Raw genomic sequence first — 15,606 nt, forward strand, 5'->3', positions numbered from 1 at the left:
GGCTGCGGCTCAGTTGGCAGTGCAATTCACCGTGGCTTCGAAGTCTAGAAACCGTGGGTAGACCGGGCAGAGCGGCGAAAGCAGCCGCACCGCAGCAGGCGCGCAACGTGGAAATGTAGACTACAGTGTGATTGATCGACTATTGCTTAGATACATGCCCTGCATTCAAGACAGTTTTTACTAATTGACAAACATATGAGCCGTAGTATGTTATCGTGTGTTTGCTTTTTCGGGATTAAAATAGATAGAACATATGCACAAAACAGCCGCTCCCCTCGCAGGTCCAATTCTTTAGCCGTTTAGCTGTCTCTCACTCCATTTTTGTCATGAAGCTGGTGTTATTTCCTTGCTGAGTATTCAGGTGTATTACCCGTCCACACCGGTCAGCTTGCCTAGAGGAACTGTCCAGTGGCGAGTTGATGCTGCAGAATCGTGTTGGGATTAAACGCCAGCTGGTCTCATCGTCACACCAGGGGGGCGTGGCTCTAATCTGACCGACGAATCCGTTTTTTCTGTCCACGTCTTCTACTCTGAAGATGACTTCAGATCTGGTACAGAGTACATTAAAACACATGCTTAAATCAAAATGGTTACAGTCTAAAGAAAGAACTGTCAAAATGTTATATCTCTATTCAGGCTATCACATATAAAACGTAGCCTAATAGTTTAAACTAGCCTACTTTCACTTGCATAACATTTTTTTTTTACAAAAGGATTAATCAACTGTGGAGAGGTATAATCCATTGTATGTGTTATAAGGAATATTACTTAATCAACAGGTTCTAAAAAACTTAATCCACATCAAAACCCTAAAATTAGATTTTCGATTAAATCTCCTAATCTGTTGGTCTCTGTTTGACACCTATGAAGGGTTCAGAAGGTTACACAAGTGGGTACACCGGATTTATTTCAATTAAGTAGGCAGCTTTTTTTCACCTTATCCTCTTTTCTATTTTACGAAAGAAGCATTTAGGAGTATTTCTGTCTGTAATAAAGCCCTTTTGTGGGGCAAAAGTCATTCTGATTGGCTGGGCCTAGCTCCCTATTGGGTGGGCCTGGCTCCCAAGTGGGTGGGCCTATGCCCTCCCAGGCCTGATTTGACTGATTTCCTTATATGAACTGTAACTATTTACATTGACGACCCCCCCCCCCCCCCCCCCCCATTTGTTTTGTACACTGCTGCTATTTGTTGTTTATTATCTATGCATAGTCACTTCACCCCTACCTACATGCACAAATTACCTCAACTAACCTGTACCCCCTCACACTGACTCGGTACCGGTACCCCCTGTATATAGCCTCGTTATTGTTATTTTAGTGTGTTACTTTTTATAATTTTTTACTTTAGTTTGTTTGGTAAATATTTTCTTAACTCTTCTTGAACTGCACTGTTGGTTAAGGGCTTGTAAGTAAGCAGTTCAAGGTAAGGTATTACCTGTTGTATTCGGCGCATGTGACAAAAAAAGTTTGATTTGAACAAAATCTTTGAAATTGTTGTTCATATTTTTGTTCAATATAATATGTGTAACATCACTTTTTACACACAGCCACTTAATAGCCAATAATAATCAAACGTGTCTCCATGTTGTTCACAGTCACAGAGGCCCCTACATGTTCTCAGTTTTGCATTTCAAATAGTGTTACAACACTTCATTTATTTTCAGTCAAATAAATACACAGATATGCGGGCACTGTGCAAGCAGGGATATCATATACATTGGTATTTCAAAGCTTCATATAGCTCACAGCCACCAGGCTCTCTCTCTCTCTCTCTAAAATGGAAGTAAATAAGTTAGGCACCCATTTTGTCCTTCTCCATTCAAATAGAAATATGCAGACAACAGAACAACCAATGAGAGAGAGGTGCTGAAAATTTCTACATAACATGATGCATTGTGGCCAGTTTCAATGTACAGCCAGGCTAAGTAATACCATTCTGGCTCTCTACATTACAGTTTTTTTCTCCTCTGATTTGATTAGCATCTAATTTGCATTTTATATGAGCCAAAATGGGATTATGTTGGATTTCATCTCTAGCGACATAAAGTTGGTGATCGATAAACTGTTGAAATTTATAACACTTTCTGAACTACATGTCTGTAACAGAGCTGTGCAACAGTTTATTTGATTATTTTGTTTTGTCAGAATGGAGTCTTAATTAAAAGCAATGTGGACGTTATGTTGTGTGGGTTCAGCATAACAAAGCAGTGGACCTCCCTTTTGGAACTGTGCATGCAGGCTTTTGCTCTAGCCCTGCTCTAAATACACCTGATTCATCAAATCTAGGCCACCCCTGCCCAGGAATCTACCTAGCATAAACCAGGAAGCTGTAGACAGGAAGCTATCTGATCGCCATGCAGCCTACACCAGTACAGTACCCCCACCAGTACTGATGGGGAAAGCCATGCTTGCAGTGTTCCCATCACACCTCTTTATATAGCGTCAGAGTGTTTCATGAAATGGCTCAAAGTCAGAACACTTCCACATTCACTTCAACACTGCTCTTATTACGCAATACCAAGGTCAGAATCACTGAGAAAACACCAACAGGTAATGTATGTCTGCAGATAATAAAACCACAAACAAGATGTACCAAAACAGTTTGATAATTTTGGATATTCCAAAACAAACAAAGTAAACACAGTCAGAAATAGCTGAGGAGATTTAGATATCATACGTGATGAACAGACAGATATTGAGGTGTCATCTTTCTCTGCCAGTAACCCTGTGTTCTGTTCCATGCCACTTCTTTGCCAATATTGACTTACTAATCCTCTAGTTGTGTCAGCCAAGGCTCCTGGCCCCACTTGACCTGCAGAGAGAGGGCTGGAGGTTGGTCTACAGAGCATGGAGCTGGAGTGTGACCAGAGGACAACCAACATCTTGTCCTCTTAACCCCTAACCAACTTCTCTCAGTTACTCTGATCATATCACCACTAAAACGTACTTGCCCATGTTGACACAGACACGTATACGAAGTGTCACAGTTGGCACAACTGGTGCTAGCACTGCCAAGGTAGTGGGTTCAATTCCCACAGGGATCACATACAAAACATGCATGCCCTCACCAACTGTAAGTGGCTTTGGATATAGGTATCTAGAACATGTACAGGTATCTAGAACCCTTTGGAGAACCCTTTTTGGTTCTAGGTAGAACCCTTCTGGTTCCATGCAGAACCTTTTTCACAGAGGGTTCAAGATGGATCCCAAAAGGTTTCTACCTGGAACCCATAAGTGTTCTACCTGGAACCCAAAAGGAACCCTTTTTTCCAAGAATGTACACACTTAAGCTGCATTTACACAGGCAGCACAATTCTGATATCTTTTTTCATTAATCGGTCTTTAGACCAATCAAATCAGATCTTTTTCAGAGTTGATCTGATTGTTCAAATAACCAATTAGTGAAAAAAAGATCAGAATTGGGCTTCTTCTGTAAACGCAGTCAGAGATGCACAAAGACACACAGACACAAACATTGTCTGGTCCAATGACATAATGGGATTCTGGCTAACAAAAGGCCAGTCTCCATGGTGGCAGAGACCACACGTGGTGAAACGATGCAGACACACAGACAGAATAGAATAGAATCTGGCCCCTGATCCCTTAGTGGGTCCAGAGACTAACGTACTGCTGTGCAACCATACTGCATGGCACAACAAGAGAGAGATAAATAGAGAGCGGGTGAGTGTGGCACACCAAGTGAGTGCACTGTGTGTGTTGGCTGGGCTCCCTGCTTGTGCCATCAAACCATTGCAACTTATCCAGAATGCCGCAGTTCACCTGGTGTTTAACCTTCCCAAGTTCTCCCATGTCACGACGCTCCTCCACACACTCCACTGGCTTCTAGTCGAAGCTTGCATCCACTACAAGACCATGGTGCTTGCCTACGGAGCCAGCAAGCAGGTAGCCTAGCGGTTAAAGCGTTAGATTAGTAACCGAAAGGTTGCAAGATCAAATCCCCGAGCTGACAAGGTAAAAATCTGTCGTTCTGCCCCTGAACAAGGCAGTTAACCCACTGTTCCTAGGCCGTCATTGTAAATAAGTATTTGTTCTTAACTGACTTGCCTAGTTAAATAAAGGTAAAATAAATAAAAAAGAAGAACCCTTCCTACCTTCAGGCTATGCTCAAACCCTACACCCCAACTGGAGTACTCTTTTCTGCCACCTTTGGTCTCTTGGCCCTCCCACCCTTGAGGGAGGGCAAGTCCCGCTCAACCTTCAAAGCTTGCCCCTGAAGCTAGCACAGCAGAGTCCCTGCCCATCTTCAGAAAACATCCGAGACCCTACCTCTTCAAAGAGTATCTTAAATAATCCCACAGCACGCCCCCTCGCAAATGTGTGTGTACTGCCTGTGTGTGTGGAACAGCAAGTGTGTGTCGCACAGTGTGTGTTTATGTGTTCCCTTGTCCAAGCCATGGGAACACAGAGAAAAGAGCTTAAACTTGCTGACAGCGCAGCAGCAATTCTTCTCCCTCTGTTGTCTGTCTGCTTGGACCCACTCCAGCACACCACACACAGAGCTCCAAAAAAATCAAAAGGAGGTCATTGTCAAAGCAAGCTATTAAGCAGAACAGACTGTGCAAGCCAAGTCAGGGGACTGCATTAAGCAAGAGCCCCTGTGTTTCACCAGCTATGGAACAGTATTTGGCAAAAAGGAGGTCTCAGGGGTGATAGACTAGAGAAAGGCACCGAGTGCTGTGGACAGCGAGGGAGATCAGAGTGTCATACAGTGTTATGTAACAAAGATTGGATCCAGTTTCCCATGGACCGGGCAGCAAGAGACTGCTGATGCCAGTGGTTTAGCATTAGTAACCACTCCACTGAGGCATAGAGCTGAATAGGGCACTGTAATTAGTCAAGGATCCTTATACCTAAGTGGACTGATAGAGACTGTCACGGATCCCCCCAGGACTGCTGCTCATTCTGTTCACCAGTTCTGGAGGTCGACATCACCGGCCTTCTAGGCTGCACTGAACTGTGTCATTACGCACACCTGGTTCTAATTCCTCACTGATTGTATTTGTATAAATGTGCCCTTTGTTTCGCCATTGGGCTGTCGATTATTGTTCCCATGTCCGTTGGTGGTGTGAGTACCTATGCGTTGTCTCAGCCTGTGCTGCGTGTTATTGTTCCCATGTCCGTTGGTGGTGTGAGTACCTATGCGTTGTCTCAGCCTGTGCTGCGTGTTATTGCTCCCATGTCCGTTGGTGGTGTGAGTACCTATGCGTTGTCTCAGCCTGTGCTGCTTTTTTTGTGCGTTGTGTGTTACAGGTCCCGTGTCGTTCTACGAGGTTTACCCTCGCTCTTTGTTTGGGTACATCCCAGTGTTTTGTATACGTGTTTATTTTGGGTGTGTTAAAACCCCAGATTATGTATTTCTGCGCCTATCTCCAAATAATTTATACCAACGTGAAAGAGACGCATACAGTGTCTAGAGAAAGCCCACAACTGAGGCAGGCTTCAAAGTGACAATACACAGGGATGATAGAAAAGCTGAGGAAGATATCTTTTTCAGTTTCTTCATTGCTCCCTAGCAGGTCAATACAGTATATGTGTGATCAAAATGCACTATGCCGAACTGAACTTTTATGCAATTACTTTGAGTGGAGTAATTGGCTATTATCCTCAGCTCAATATAAATGATTAAAACCTGGTTTGTAGGGACGTTCATTCTGGACTGCATGGTTCCATGGGTGCTGACTGAGCACAGGGCCAGCAGGATGTGAACCTTGACCTTTGTCCAGTTTGACTTGGCTGATGTGGTCAACAGACAGACACCAAGGACCAATGCCAACACTGCTTTCTGTGTCAAAGGGTGTCGGTCAATAGTAGACCCAAATTCTATTGGCAAGCTTTTACTGCTTAACTATTACGATCAGCTAATTCCTAGATCACCATCATATCTTTTACAATAATTCACTTTGGTAACGCTTTACTTGACATCCAGTGTCATAACACGTTATTATGACACGTCATAACTGTATCATAATACACGCATTTCACTTGGTTTGATTTGATATTTCTACAGCTGACATAACTTGTCATAATATGGTCATAACACTGTCGTGACACATGTATTTATAGTTGTTGTGACATATATGTATATTGTATTATTTTATGGCTGGTTTTGACACCTACATAAGACTTTCAAAACCTACCACACAAGGCAAAACATTCCATTACACCATCACCTACTGTCAACAGTATGTTTATGTTATATAACATTTTCTGAAATTGACCATATTAAATGATCATTTTAATTGCGCACACATTGATGTCAGACATGCAGCTACCTCAATGCTCTGTTTCTGATGACTGGGATGAATGCAGGAGCAGATTTCAGGAGTAGTACAAGACACCCTCTTTTTGACTGATGACTGACATAAGGGCATGTATGTCATAGGCCTGGGTGGCTTATATGATTCTGATGGTCATAATGCTTCTTAAGTGTCATAGTGCATTTTCTTAGTCCAAGTAAATATGATGAAAAAACAACAGTAAAAAATGTATTACAACAACAAAGGACTTAAGAAACAAACTTTCAAGGAAAGTTCTTGGCAGGGAAAAAAGTCAAGCAAAGTCTTACCAATTATTTGGTCTCAAAATCATCCTAACTGGATGGTTCCGAAGTTTATTTAGATGACCAAGATGATATTTAGATATGAACAAAAGTTATTATGCATTAACTTTACATTGTTCAATCAGAAAGTAACAGCAAATATACAACAGAATATACTTTACAGAACAGAGTTATAATCGTCAGGGGTATCAGTTCACTTTCTTTGCGGCAGTCAGTATTGGGAGACAGTCCAATGCATGGCCTACATCCATGTCTCCACGAATGGTCAGTCAATACCACGCTATGTGGGCTGAAACATTGGACCTTTAGACTGGTCTGTTCAGATTGGTCAAGGCACCAATCACCTGGATGACCAGGTAAAACCCTTGACCAATCAGCAAGTAGAAAGGTGAGCAAATATAGCCGGCTGACAGAGGGGCTATGGCGTGATTCTAGAGTGGCTGGGGCAGTGTGTGTGAGTTCCACACAGCAGTGGGGAGTCCAAAGGGACCCATTTTGTTTGACTAACACAGATAGAAAAAAGTACAAACAGGTAAAAGTAAACTATGCCGTGTTCTTTGGACACTGTGTTAACTAACCTCCAGACGAGCTTCAACGCCATACAACTCTCCTTCCGTGGCCTCCAACTGCTCTTAAATGCAAGTAAAACTATATGCATGCTCTTCAACCGATCGCTGCCCACACCTGCCCGCCCGCCCAGCATCACTACTCTGGACAGTTCTGGACAATTATAAATACCTAGGTGTCTGGTTAGACTGTAAACTCTCCTTCCAGACTCACATTAAGCATCTCCAATCCAAAATTAAATCTAGAATCGGCTGCCTATGTCGCAACAAAGCATCCTTCACTCATGCTGCCAAACATACCCTCGCAAAACTGACTATCCTACCGATCCTCGACTTCGGCGATGTCATTTACAAAATAGCCTCCAACACTCTACTCAGCAAATTGGATGCAGTCTATCACAGTGCCATCCGTTTTGTCACCAAAGCCCCATATACTACCCACCACTGCGACCTGTATGCTCTCTTTGGCTGGCCCTCGCTTCATATTCGTCGCCAAACCCACTGGCTCCAGGTCATCTATAAGTCTTTGCTAGGTAAAGCCCCGCCTTATCTCAGCTCACTGGTCACCATAGCAGCACCCACCCGTAGCACGCGCTCCAGCAGGTATATTTCACTGGTCACCCCCAAAGCCAATTCCTCCTTTGGCCGCCTTTCCTTCCAGTTCTCTGCTGCCAATGACTGGAACGAATTGCAAAAATCACTGAAGCTGGAGACTCATATCTCCCTCACTAACTTTAAGCATCAGCTGTCAGAGCAGCTCACAGATCATTGCACCTGTACATAGCCCATCTGTAAATAGCCCATCCAACGACCTCATCCCCATATTGTTATTTTTTTCTCCTTTGCATCCCAGTATGTCTACTTGCACATTCATCTTCTGCACATCTATCACTCCAGTGTTTAATTGCTAAATTGTAATTACTTCGCCACTACGGCCTATTTATTGCCTTACCTCCCTAATCTTACCTCATTTGCACACAATAGATTTTTTCTATTGTGTTATTGACTTTACATTTGTTTATTCCATGTGCAACTCTGTGTTGTTGTTTGTGTCGCACTGCTTTGCTTTATCTTGGCCATGTCGCAATTGTAAATGAGAACTTGTTCTCAACTGGCCTACCTGGTTAAATAAAGGTGAAATAAAAAAAATAAAAAAATAAATAGGAATTTGGACAATGAGAAAAGAAAATAGTCCAAGTCAACTTGTTTCAGCTTGTTGGTCAATTTGTAATTGTGCTAACTAAGCACTATATTTCCTCGACCAAGGAATTCCTGTTTGCCACTTACATTAAACGAGAGACTATCTACTTTTACCTTTAGTCTCTTTCACCTGATGTGGGTAAAAGGCATCAAACACAATCAGGGATCTCCCCAATTAACTCATGCAAAATCTGAGTGCATTTCTCTAGTCAGCAGGATTCAGGTTTGGGGTACACCATGATGAGATGGTCAGGTACTCAAGTCTAAAGAGTAGAATGTTCAAGGACACAGAGAGAAAGTGTGTGATAAGAGTGATCAAGCATAGCCTGGAAACTCCTGAGATATGACCTTTGACTATATGGCAGGGTTCCCCAACTGGACATAAAAGACTGTTAAAAACACCAGGAAATCAGCTCCACGTGATTACATCTTTGGAAATCTGTTCAAGTATTCTCACGCATAATAGAGATATCACGATTCAGGTATGACCCAGATGCAGACAGTGTCGAAGAAACAAAAGTTTATTTCTAATACAGGGCCAGGCAAACGACAGGTCAAAGGCGGGCAGGGGTCAGTAATCCAGAGAATGTGCAAAGAGTCCAGAACGGCAGGCAGTCTCAGGGTCAGGGCAGGCAGGGGTCAATAATCGAGGTTAGCTAGGTTAGCTAGCCAGCTATTTCCGTCCCCCGCGACGCCATTGTTCCATACCTAGCCAACTATTACCGACGAGCAGCATTGTAGAAACTAAATACATTACAAAGGAACGTCTTGATTAGTGTTATGTTATGTTAGCTAGCTACAAAGTTGCTTTTGTATAATAGCCAACCTCTACCGACTAGCAGCACTGTAGAAACTATTACATTACAACGGAACGACTTGATTAGTGTAGTGTTGTGTTAGTTAGCTAGCATTTTCGTCATTTTAGTCAATAAGATTTTCGCAACGTAAGCTTAACTTTCTGAACACTCGAGACGTGTAGTCCACTTGTCATTCCAATCTCCTTTGCATTAGCGTAGCCTCTTCTGTAGCTTGTCAACTATGTGTCTGTCTATCCCTGTTCTCTCCCCTCTGCACAGGCCATACAAACGCTTCACACCGCGTGGCCGCTGCCACTCTAACCTGGTGGTCCCAGCGCGCACGACCCACGTGGAGTTCCAGGTCTCCGGCAGCCTCTGGAACTGCCGGTCTGCGGCCAACAAGGCTGAGTTCATCTCAGCCTATGCTACCCTCCAGTCCCTCGACTTCCTGGCGCTGACGGAAACATGGATTACCACAGATAACACTGCTACTCCTACTGCTCTCTCCTCGTCTGCCTACGTGTTCTCGCATACCCCTAGAGCATCGAGCCAGCGGGGTGGTGGCACTGGAATCCTCATCTCTCCCAAGTGGACATTCTCTCTTTCTCCCCTGACCCATCTGTCTATCTCCTCATTTGAATTCCATGCTGTCACAGTTACCAGCCCTTTCAAGCTTAACATCCTTATCATTTATCGCCCTCCAGGTTCCCTTGGAGAGTTCATCAATGAGCTTGATGCCTTGATAAGTTCCTTCCCTGAGGATGGCCCACCTCTCACAGTTCTGGGTGACTTTAACCTCCCCACGTCTACCTTTGACTCATTCCTCTCTGCCTCCTTCTTTCCACTCCTCTCCTCTTTTGACCTCACCCTCTCACCTTCCCCCCCTACTCACAAGGCAGGCAATACGCTTGACCTCATCTTTACTAGATGCTGTTCTTCCACTAATCTCATTGCAACTCCCCTCCAAGTCTCCGACCACTACCTTGTATCCTTTTCCCTCTCGCTCTCATCCAACACTTCTCACTCTGCCCCTACTCGGATGGTATTGCGCCGTCCCAACCTTCGCTCTCTCTCTCCCGCTACTCTCTCCTCTTCCATCCTATCATCTCTTCCCTCTGCTCAAACCTTCTCCAACCTATCTCCTGATTCTGCCTCCTCAACCCTCCTCTCCTCCCTTTCTGCATCCTTTGATTTTCTCTGTCCCCTATCCTCCAGGCCGGCTCGGTCCTCCACTCCTGCGCCGTGGCTCGACGACTCACTGCGAGCTCACAGAACAGGGCTCCGGGCAGCCGAGCGGAAATGGAGGAAAACTCGCCTCCCTGCGGACCTGGCATCCTTTCACGCCCTCCTCTCTACATTTTCCTCTTCTGTCTCTGCTGCTAAAGCCACTTTCTACCACTCTAAATTCCAAGCATCTGCCTCTAACCCTAGGAAGCTCTTTGCTACCTTCTCCTCCCTCCTGAATCCTCCTCCCCCTCCCCCCCCTCCTCTCTCTCTGCGGATGACTTCGTCAACCATTTTGAAAAGAAGGCTGATGACATCCGATCCTCGTTTGCTAAGCCAAACGACACTGCTGGTCCTGCTCACACTGCCCTACCCTGTGCTTTGACCTCTTTCTCCCTTCTCTCTCCAGATGAAATCTCGCGTCTCGTGACGACCGGCCGCCCAACAACCTGCCCACTCGACCCTATCCCCTCCTCTCTTCTCCAGACCATTTCCGGAGACCTTCTCCCCTACCTCACCTCGCTCATCAACTCATCCTTGACCGCTGGCTACGTCCCTTCCGTCTTCAAGAGAGCGAGAGTTGCACCCCTTCTGAAAAAACCTACACTCGATCCCTCCGATATCAACAACTACAGACCAGTATCCCTTCTTTCTTTTCTCTCCAAAACTCTTGAACGTGCCGTCCTTGGCCAGCTCTCCTGCTATCTCTCTCAGAATGACCTTCTTGATCCTAATCAGTCAGGTTTCAAGAATGGGCATTCAACTGAGACTGCTCTTCTCTGTGTCACGGAGGCTCTCCGCACTGCTAAAGCTAACTCTCTCTCCTCTGCTCTCATCCTTCTAGACCTATCTGCTGCCTTTGATACTGTGAACCATCAGATCCTCCTCTCCACCCTCTCCGAGCTGGGCATCTCCGGCGCGGCCCACGCTTGGATTGCGTCCTACCTGACAGGTCGCTCCTACCAGGTGGCGTGGCGAGAATCTGTCTCCGCACCACGTGCTCTCACCACTGGTGTCCCCCAGGGCTCTGTTCTAGGCCCTCTCCTATTCTCACTATACACCAAGTCACTTGGCTCTGTCATATCCTCACATGGTCTCTCCTATCATTGCTACGCAGACGACACACAATTAATCTTCTCCTTTCCCCCTTCTGATAACCAGGTGGCGAATCGCATCTCTGCATGTCTGGCAGACATATCAGTGTGGATGACGGCTCACCACCTCAAGCTGAACCTCGGCAAGACGGAGCTGCTCTTCCTCCCGGGGAAGGACTGCCCATTCCATGATCTCACCATCACGGTTGACAACTCCCTTGTGTCCTCCTCCCAGAGTGCTAAGAACCTTGGCGTGACCCTGGACAACACCCTGTCGTTCTCCACTAACATCAAGGCGGTGACCCGATCCTGTAGGTTCATGCTCTACAACATTCGCAGAGTACGACCCTGCCTCACACAGGAAGCGGCGCAGGTCCTAGTCCAGGCACTTGTCATCTCCCGTCTGGATTACTGCAACTCGCTGTTGGCTGGGCTCCCTGCCTGTGCCATTAAACCCCTACAACTCATCCAGAACGCCGCAGCCCGTCTGGTGTTCAACCTTCCCAAGTTCTCTCACGTCACCCCGCTCCTCCGCTCTCTCCACTGGCTTCCAGTTGAAGCTCGCATCCGCTACAAGTCCATGGTGCTTGCCTACGGAGCTGTGAGGGGAACGGCACCTCCGTACCTTCAGGCTCTGATCAGGCCCTACACCCAAAGAAGGGCACTGCGTTCATCCACCTCTGGCCTGCTCGCCTCCCTACCTCTGAGGAAGCACAGTTCCCGCTCAGCCCAGTCAAAACTGTTCGCTGCTCTGGCACCCCAATGGTGGAACAAGCTCCCTCACGACGCCAGGACAGCGGAGTCAATCACCACCTTCCGGAGACACCTGAAACCCCACCTCTTTAAGGAATACCTGGGATAGGATAAAGTAATCCTTCTAACCCCCCCCCCAAAAAGATTTAGATGCACTATTGTAAAGTGGTTGTTCCACTGGATATCATAAGGTGAATGCACCAATTTGTAAGTCGCTCTGGATAAGAGCGTCTGCTAAATGACTTAAATGTAAATGTAATCAAGTGAGATGGGGCAAGGTATAAAATGACAGGCAGGCTCAGGGTCAGGGCAGGCAGAAGTGTCAAAACCGGGAAGGCCTAGGAAACAGGAGCAAGAAACAAATAGGAGCAAGGGAACAAATGCTGGTAGGTTTCACGAACAAAACGAACTGGCAACAGACAAACAGAGAACACAGGTATAAATACACAGGAGATAATGGGGAAGATTCATGACACCTGGAGGGGGGTGGAGACAAGCACAAAGACAGGTGAAACAGATCCGGGTGTGACAAGAGAAGCACGTAATCATATACAAATGTAAGCAAGGTTTGAAATAATTTTGTTTTAGTGAAATATATCTGATTTGGTTTTTGTGGTTAATTTACAATCCTACGAATTATTTGTAATTATGTTCTGTCCCCCAGACCATTTGCTCAAGAAACAAAATCATCCCATGGCTGAATCTAGTTGATAATCCCTGTTGTTTGGGATATGAAGGAGTCAGTAGTTATTCACTGCCCCCTGCTGGTGAAATATAGCGTGCATCTTGGTGAGAAGAACAATTCATTTCAGAAGACAGTTTATGGCTTGTAACTTGACTCAAAGGTGAGCTAAGCCACATCTTACCAAAGTAATTCCCTTCCATCTTACCAAAGTAAAACCTTTTCAACAAAAACGGTGATTTCAATAAAACCACGTCGGGATTAATCATCACAAGTTTATTATGTGAATATACAGTTGAAGTCGGAAGTTTACATACACTTATGTTGGAGTCATTAAAACTTGATTTTCAACCACTCCACAAATGTCTTGTTAACAAACAATAGTTTTGGCAAGTCGGTTAGGACATCTACTTTGTGGATGACATAAGTCAGTTTTCCAACAATTGTTTACAGACAGATTATTTCACTTATAATTCACTGTATCACAATTCCAGTGGGTCAGAAGTTTACATACACTAAGTTGACTGTGCCTTTAAACAGCTTGGAAAATTCCAGAAAATGATGTCATGGCTTTAGAAGCTTCTGATAGGCTAATTGACATAATTTGAGTCAATTGTAGGTGTACCTGTGGATGTATTTCAAGGCCTACCTTCAAACTCAGTGCCTCTTTGCTTGACATCATGGGAAAATCAAAAGAAATCAGACCTCAGAAAAACAAAAGGTAGACCTCCACAAGTCTGGTTCAACCTTGGGAGCAATTCCCAAACGCCTGAAGGTACCACGTTCAACTGTACAAACAATAGTACGCAAGTATAAATACCATGGGACCACGCAGCCATCATACCGTTCAGGAAGGAGACTGTCTCCTAGAGATGAACATACTTTGGTGCGAAAAGTGCAAAACAATCCCAGAACTACAGCAAAGGACCTTGTGAAGATGCTGGAGGAAACAGGTACAAAAGTATCTATATCCACAGTAAAACAAGTCCTATATCGACATAACCTGAAAGGCCGTTCAGCAAGGAAGAAGCCACTGCTCCAAAACCGCCATAAAAAAGCCAGACTACGGTTTGCAACTGCACATGGGGACAAAGATCGTACTTTTTGGAGTAAAGTCCTCTGATCTGATGAAACAAAAATAGAACTGTTTGGCCATAATGACCATCATTATGTTTGGGGAAAAAGGGGGAGGCTTGCAAGCCGAAGAACACCATCCCAACCGTGAAGAACGGGGGTGGCAGCATCATGTTCTGGGGGTGCTTGCTGCAGGAGGGACTGGTGCACTTCACAAAATAGATGGCATCATGAGGCAGGAAAATTACGTGGATATATTGAAGCAACATCTCAAGACATCAGTCAGGAAGTTAAAGCTTGGTTGCAAATGGGTCTTCCAAATGGACAATGACCCCAAGCATACTTCCAAAGTTGTGAAATGGATTAAGGACAACAAAGTCAAGGTATTGGAGTGGCCATCACAAAGCCCTGACCTCAAACCTATAGAAAATGTGTGGGCAGAACTAAAAAAGCGTGTGCGAGCAAGGAGGCCTACAAACCTGACTCAGTTACACCAGTCTGTCAGAAGGAATGGGCCAACATTCACCCAACTTATTGTGGGAAGCTTGTGGAAGGCTACCTGAAACGTTTGACCCAAGTTAAACATTTTAAAGGCAATGCTACCAAATACTAATTGAGTGTATGTAAGAGAGAGAAAAGAAAGGAAAAGAATGGAGAAATAGTATAGTGATATAGCATGTTCCAGGACTGAGTCTGTCTGAAAATGAGTTTGAGTTTAATGGAGGACCCTCTCTCCCTCGATCCCCCAGTTACAACCAACTTCCCCCAGACAGACCACGCTGCTCCGTCACACATACACACAGTAACAGGTTGTTGGTCGACAGGCAAACTAACAGTCCAGGTTGGGAAATTGGCAACTAGTACATTGTTACATGGTGGTCCTCCTGCAATACTTTTAAAATATCTTCTTTTTTTGGTTCTTTTCCAAGGTCCTGTAGGGCGAGAGAGAGCAATGTTGATTAAGAGGCAGAGCTCTTCATAAGGAGCTGTGTATACAGTATTGGCTGTGGTGTGTGCGATATCAAGGAGCATTTTGGCTGAGCCCTGTGCCGTTTTCAGACTTTCAACAGGTGTGTATTGTCTTAAAGGGTGTGTGTTTTGATCTCTGCCCTTTCCTCCAACCTTTGAGACAAGTCTGTTTCTCAACAAATGGACACTAAGTAATATTCCATCATATTCTATGAAGGTACAGGATGAGGTGAGGAGTAGAAAAATAAATATTGTATTATACAACACCACAAAAATAGGTTGAATAATTGTTCATGGTTCACTCCATGTAATGCTGTTGTATAGAAATGTGTTGTAGTAGTGTGTTGTACCTGGAGGAGTCTAGTTTCTGTTGCTCCAGCACCCTCTGCTGTGCCTCCCAGGTGTTCTTCTCATCCTCCAGCTGGCGTCTCTTCTCCTCCAGCTCCTTGTGCTGGGCCTCCAGGTTCTTCTTCATCTGCTCGTGGCGCCGCTGGAGCTGCAGACAGGATACAGGACAGTTTGCCTTATTTGCATGGCTGGAGTCGTGTGTGTGTTATATTCGTACGTGTGCGCGCGCATGTGCACATACAGTATGTGTGTGTGTCTGAGGGTGTGTTTGTAATTCAATCTGAAGTGCCAGAGTGCGCTTTGGACACAGGACGCTCTG

The 15,606-nt window shown here is 45.1% G+C and overlaps 1 protein-coding gene across 1 annotated transcript in view; it reads right to left on the reverse strand.

Annotated features, from left to right (window-relative positions):
• Positions 1 to 14,820: 14,820 nt before the first annotated feature.
• LOC115175682 (septin-7-like) overlaps positions 14,821 to 15,606 on the reverse strand; it is a 51,497-nt gene continuing 50,711 nt past the window's right edge. Inside the window, exons 13-14 of the mRNA XM_029735118.1 lie at positions 15,290 to 15,435; positions 14,821 to 14,902 (exon numbers count right to left, since the gene is read on the reverse strand). Coding sequence (XP_029590978.1) covers positions 14,866 to 14,902; positions 15,290 to 15,435 — 183 coding nt within the window. The 3' untranslated portion in view covers positions 14,821 to 14,865. The remainder of the gene's footprint in view (positions 14,903 to 15,289; positions 15,436 to 15,606) is intronic.

This window comes from Salmo trutta, chromosome 36 (genome assembly GCF_901001165.1).
Source record: "Salmo trutta chromosome 36, fSalTru1.1, whole genome shotgun sequence".
NCBI lineage: Eukaryota > Metazoa > Chordata > Actinopteri > Salmoniformes > Salmonidae > Salmo > Salmo trutta.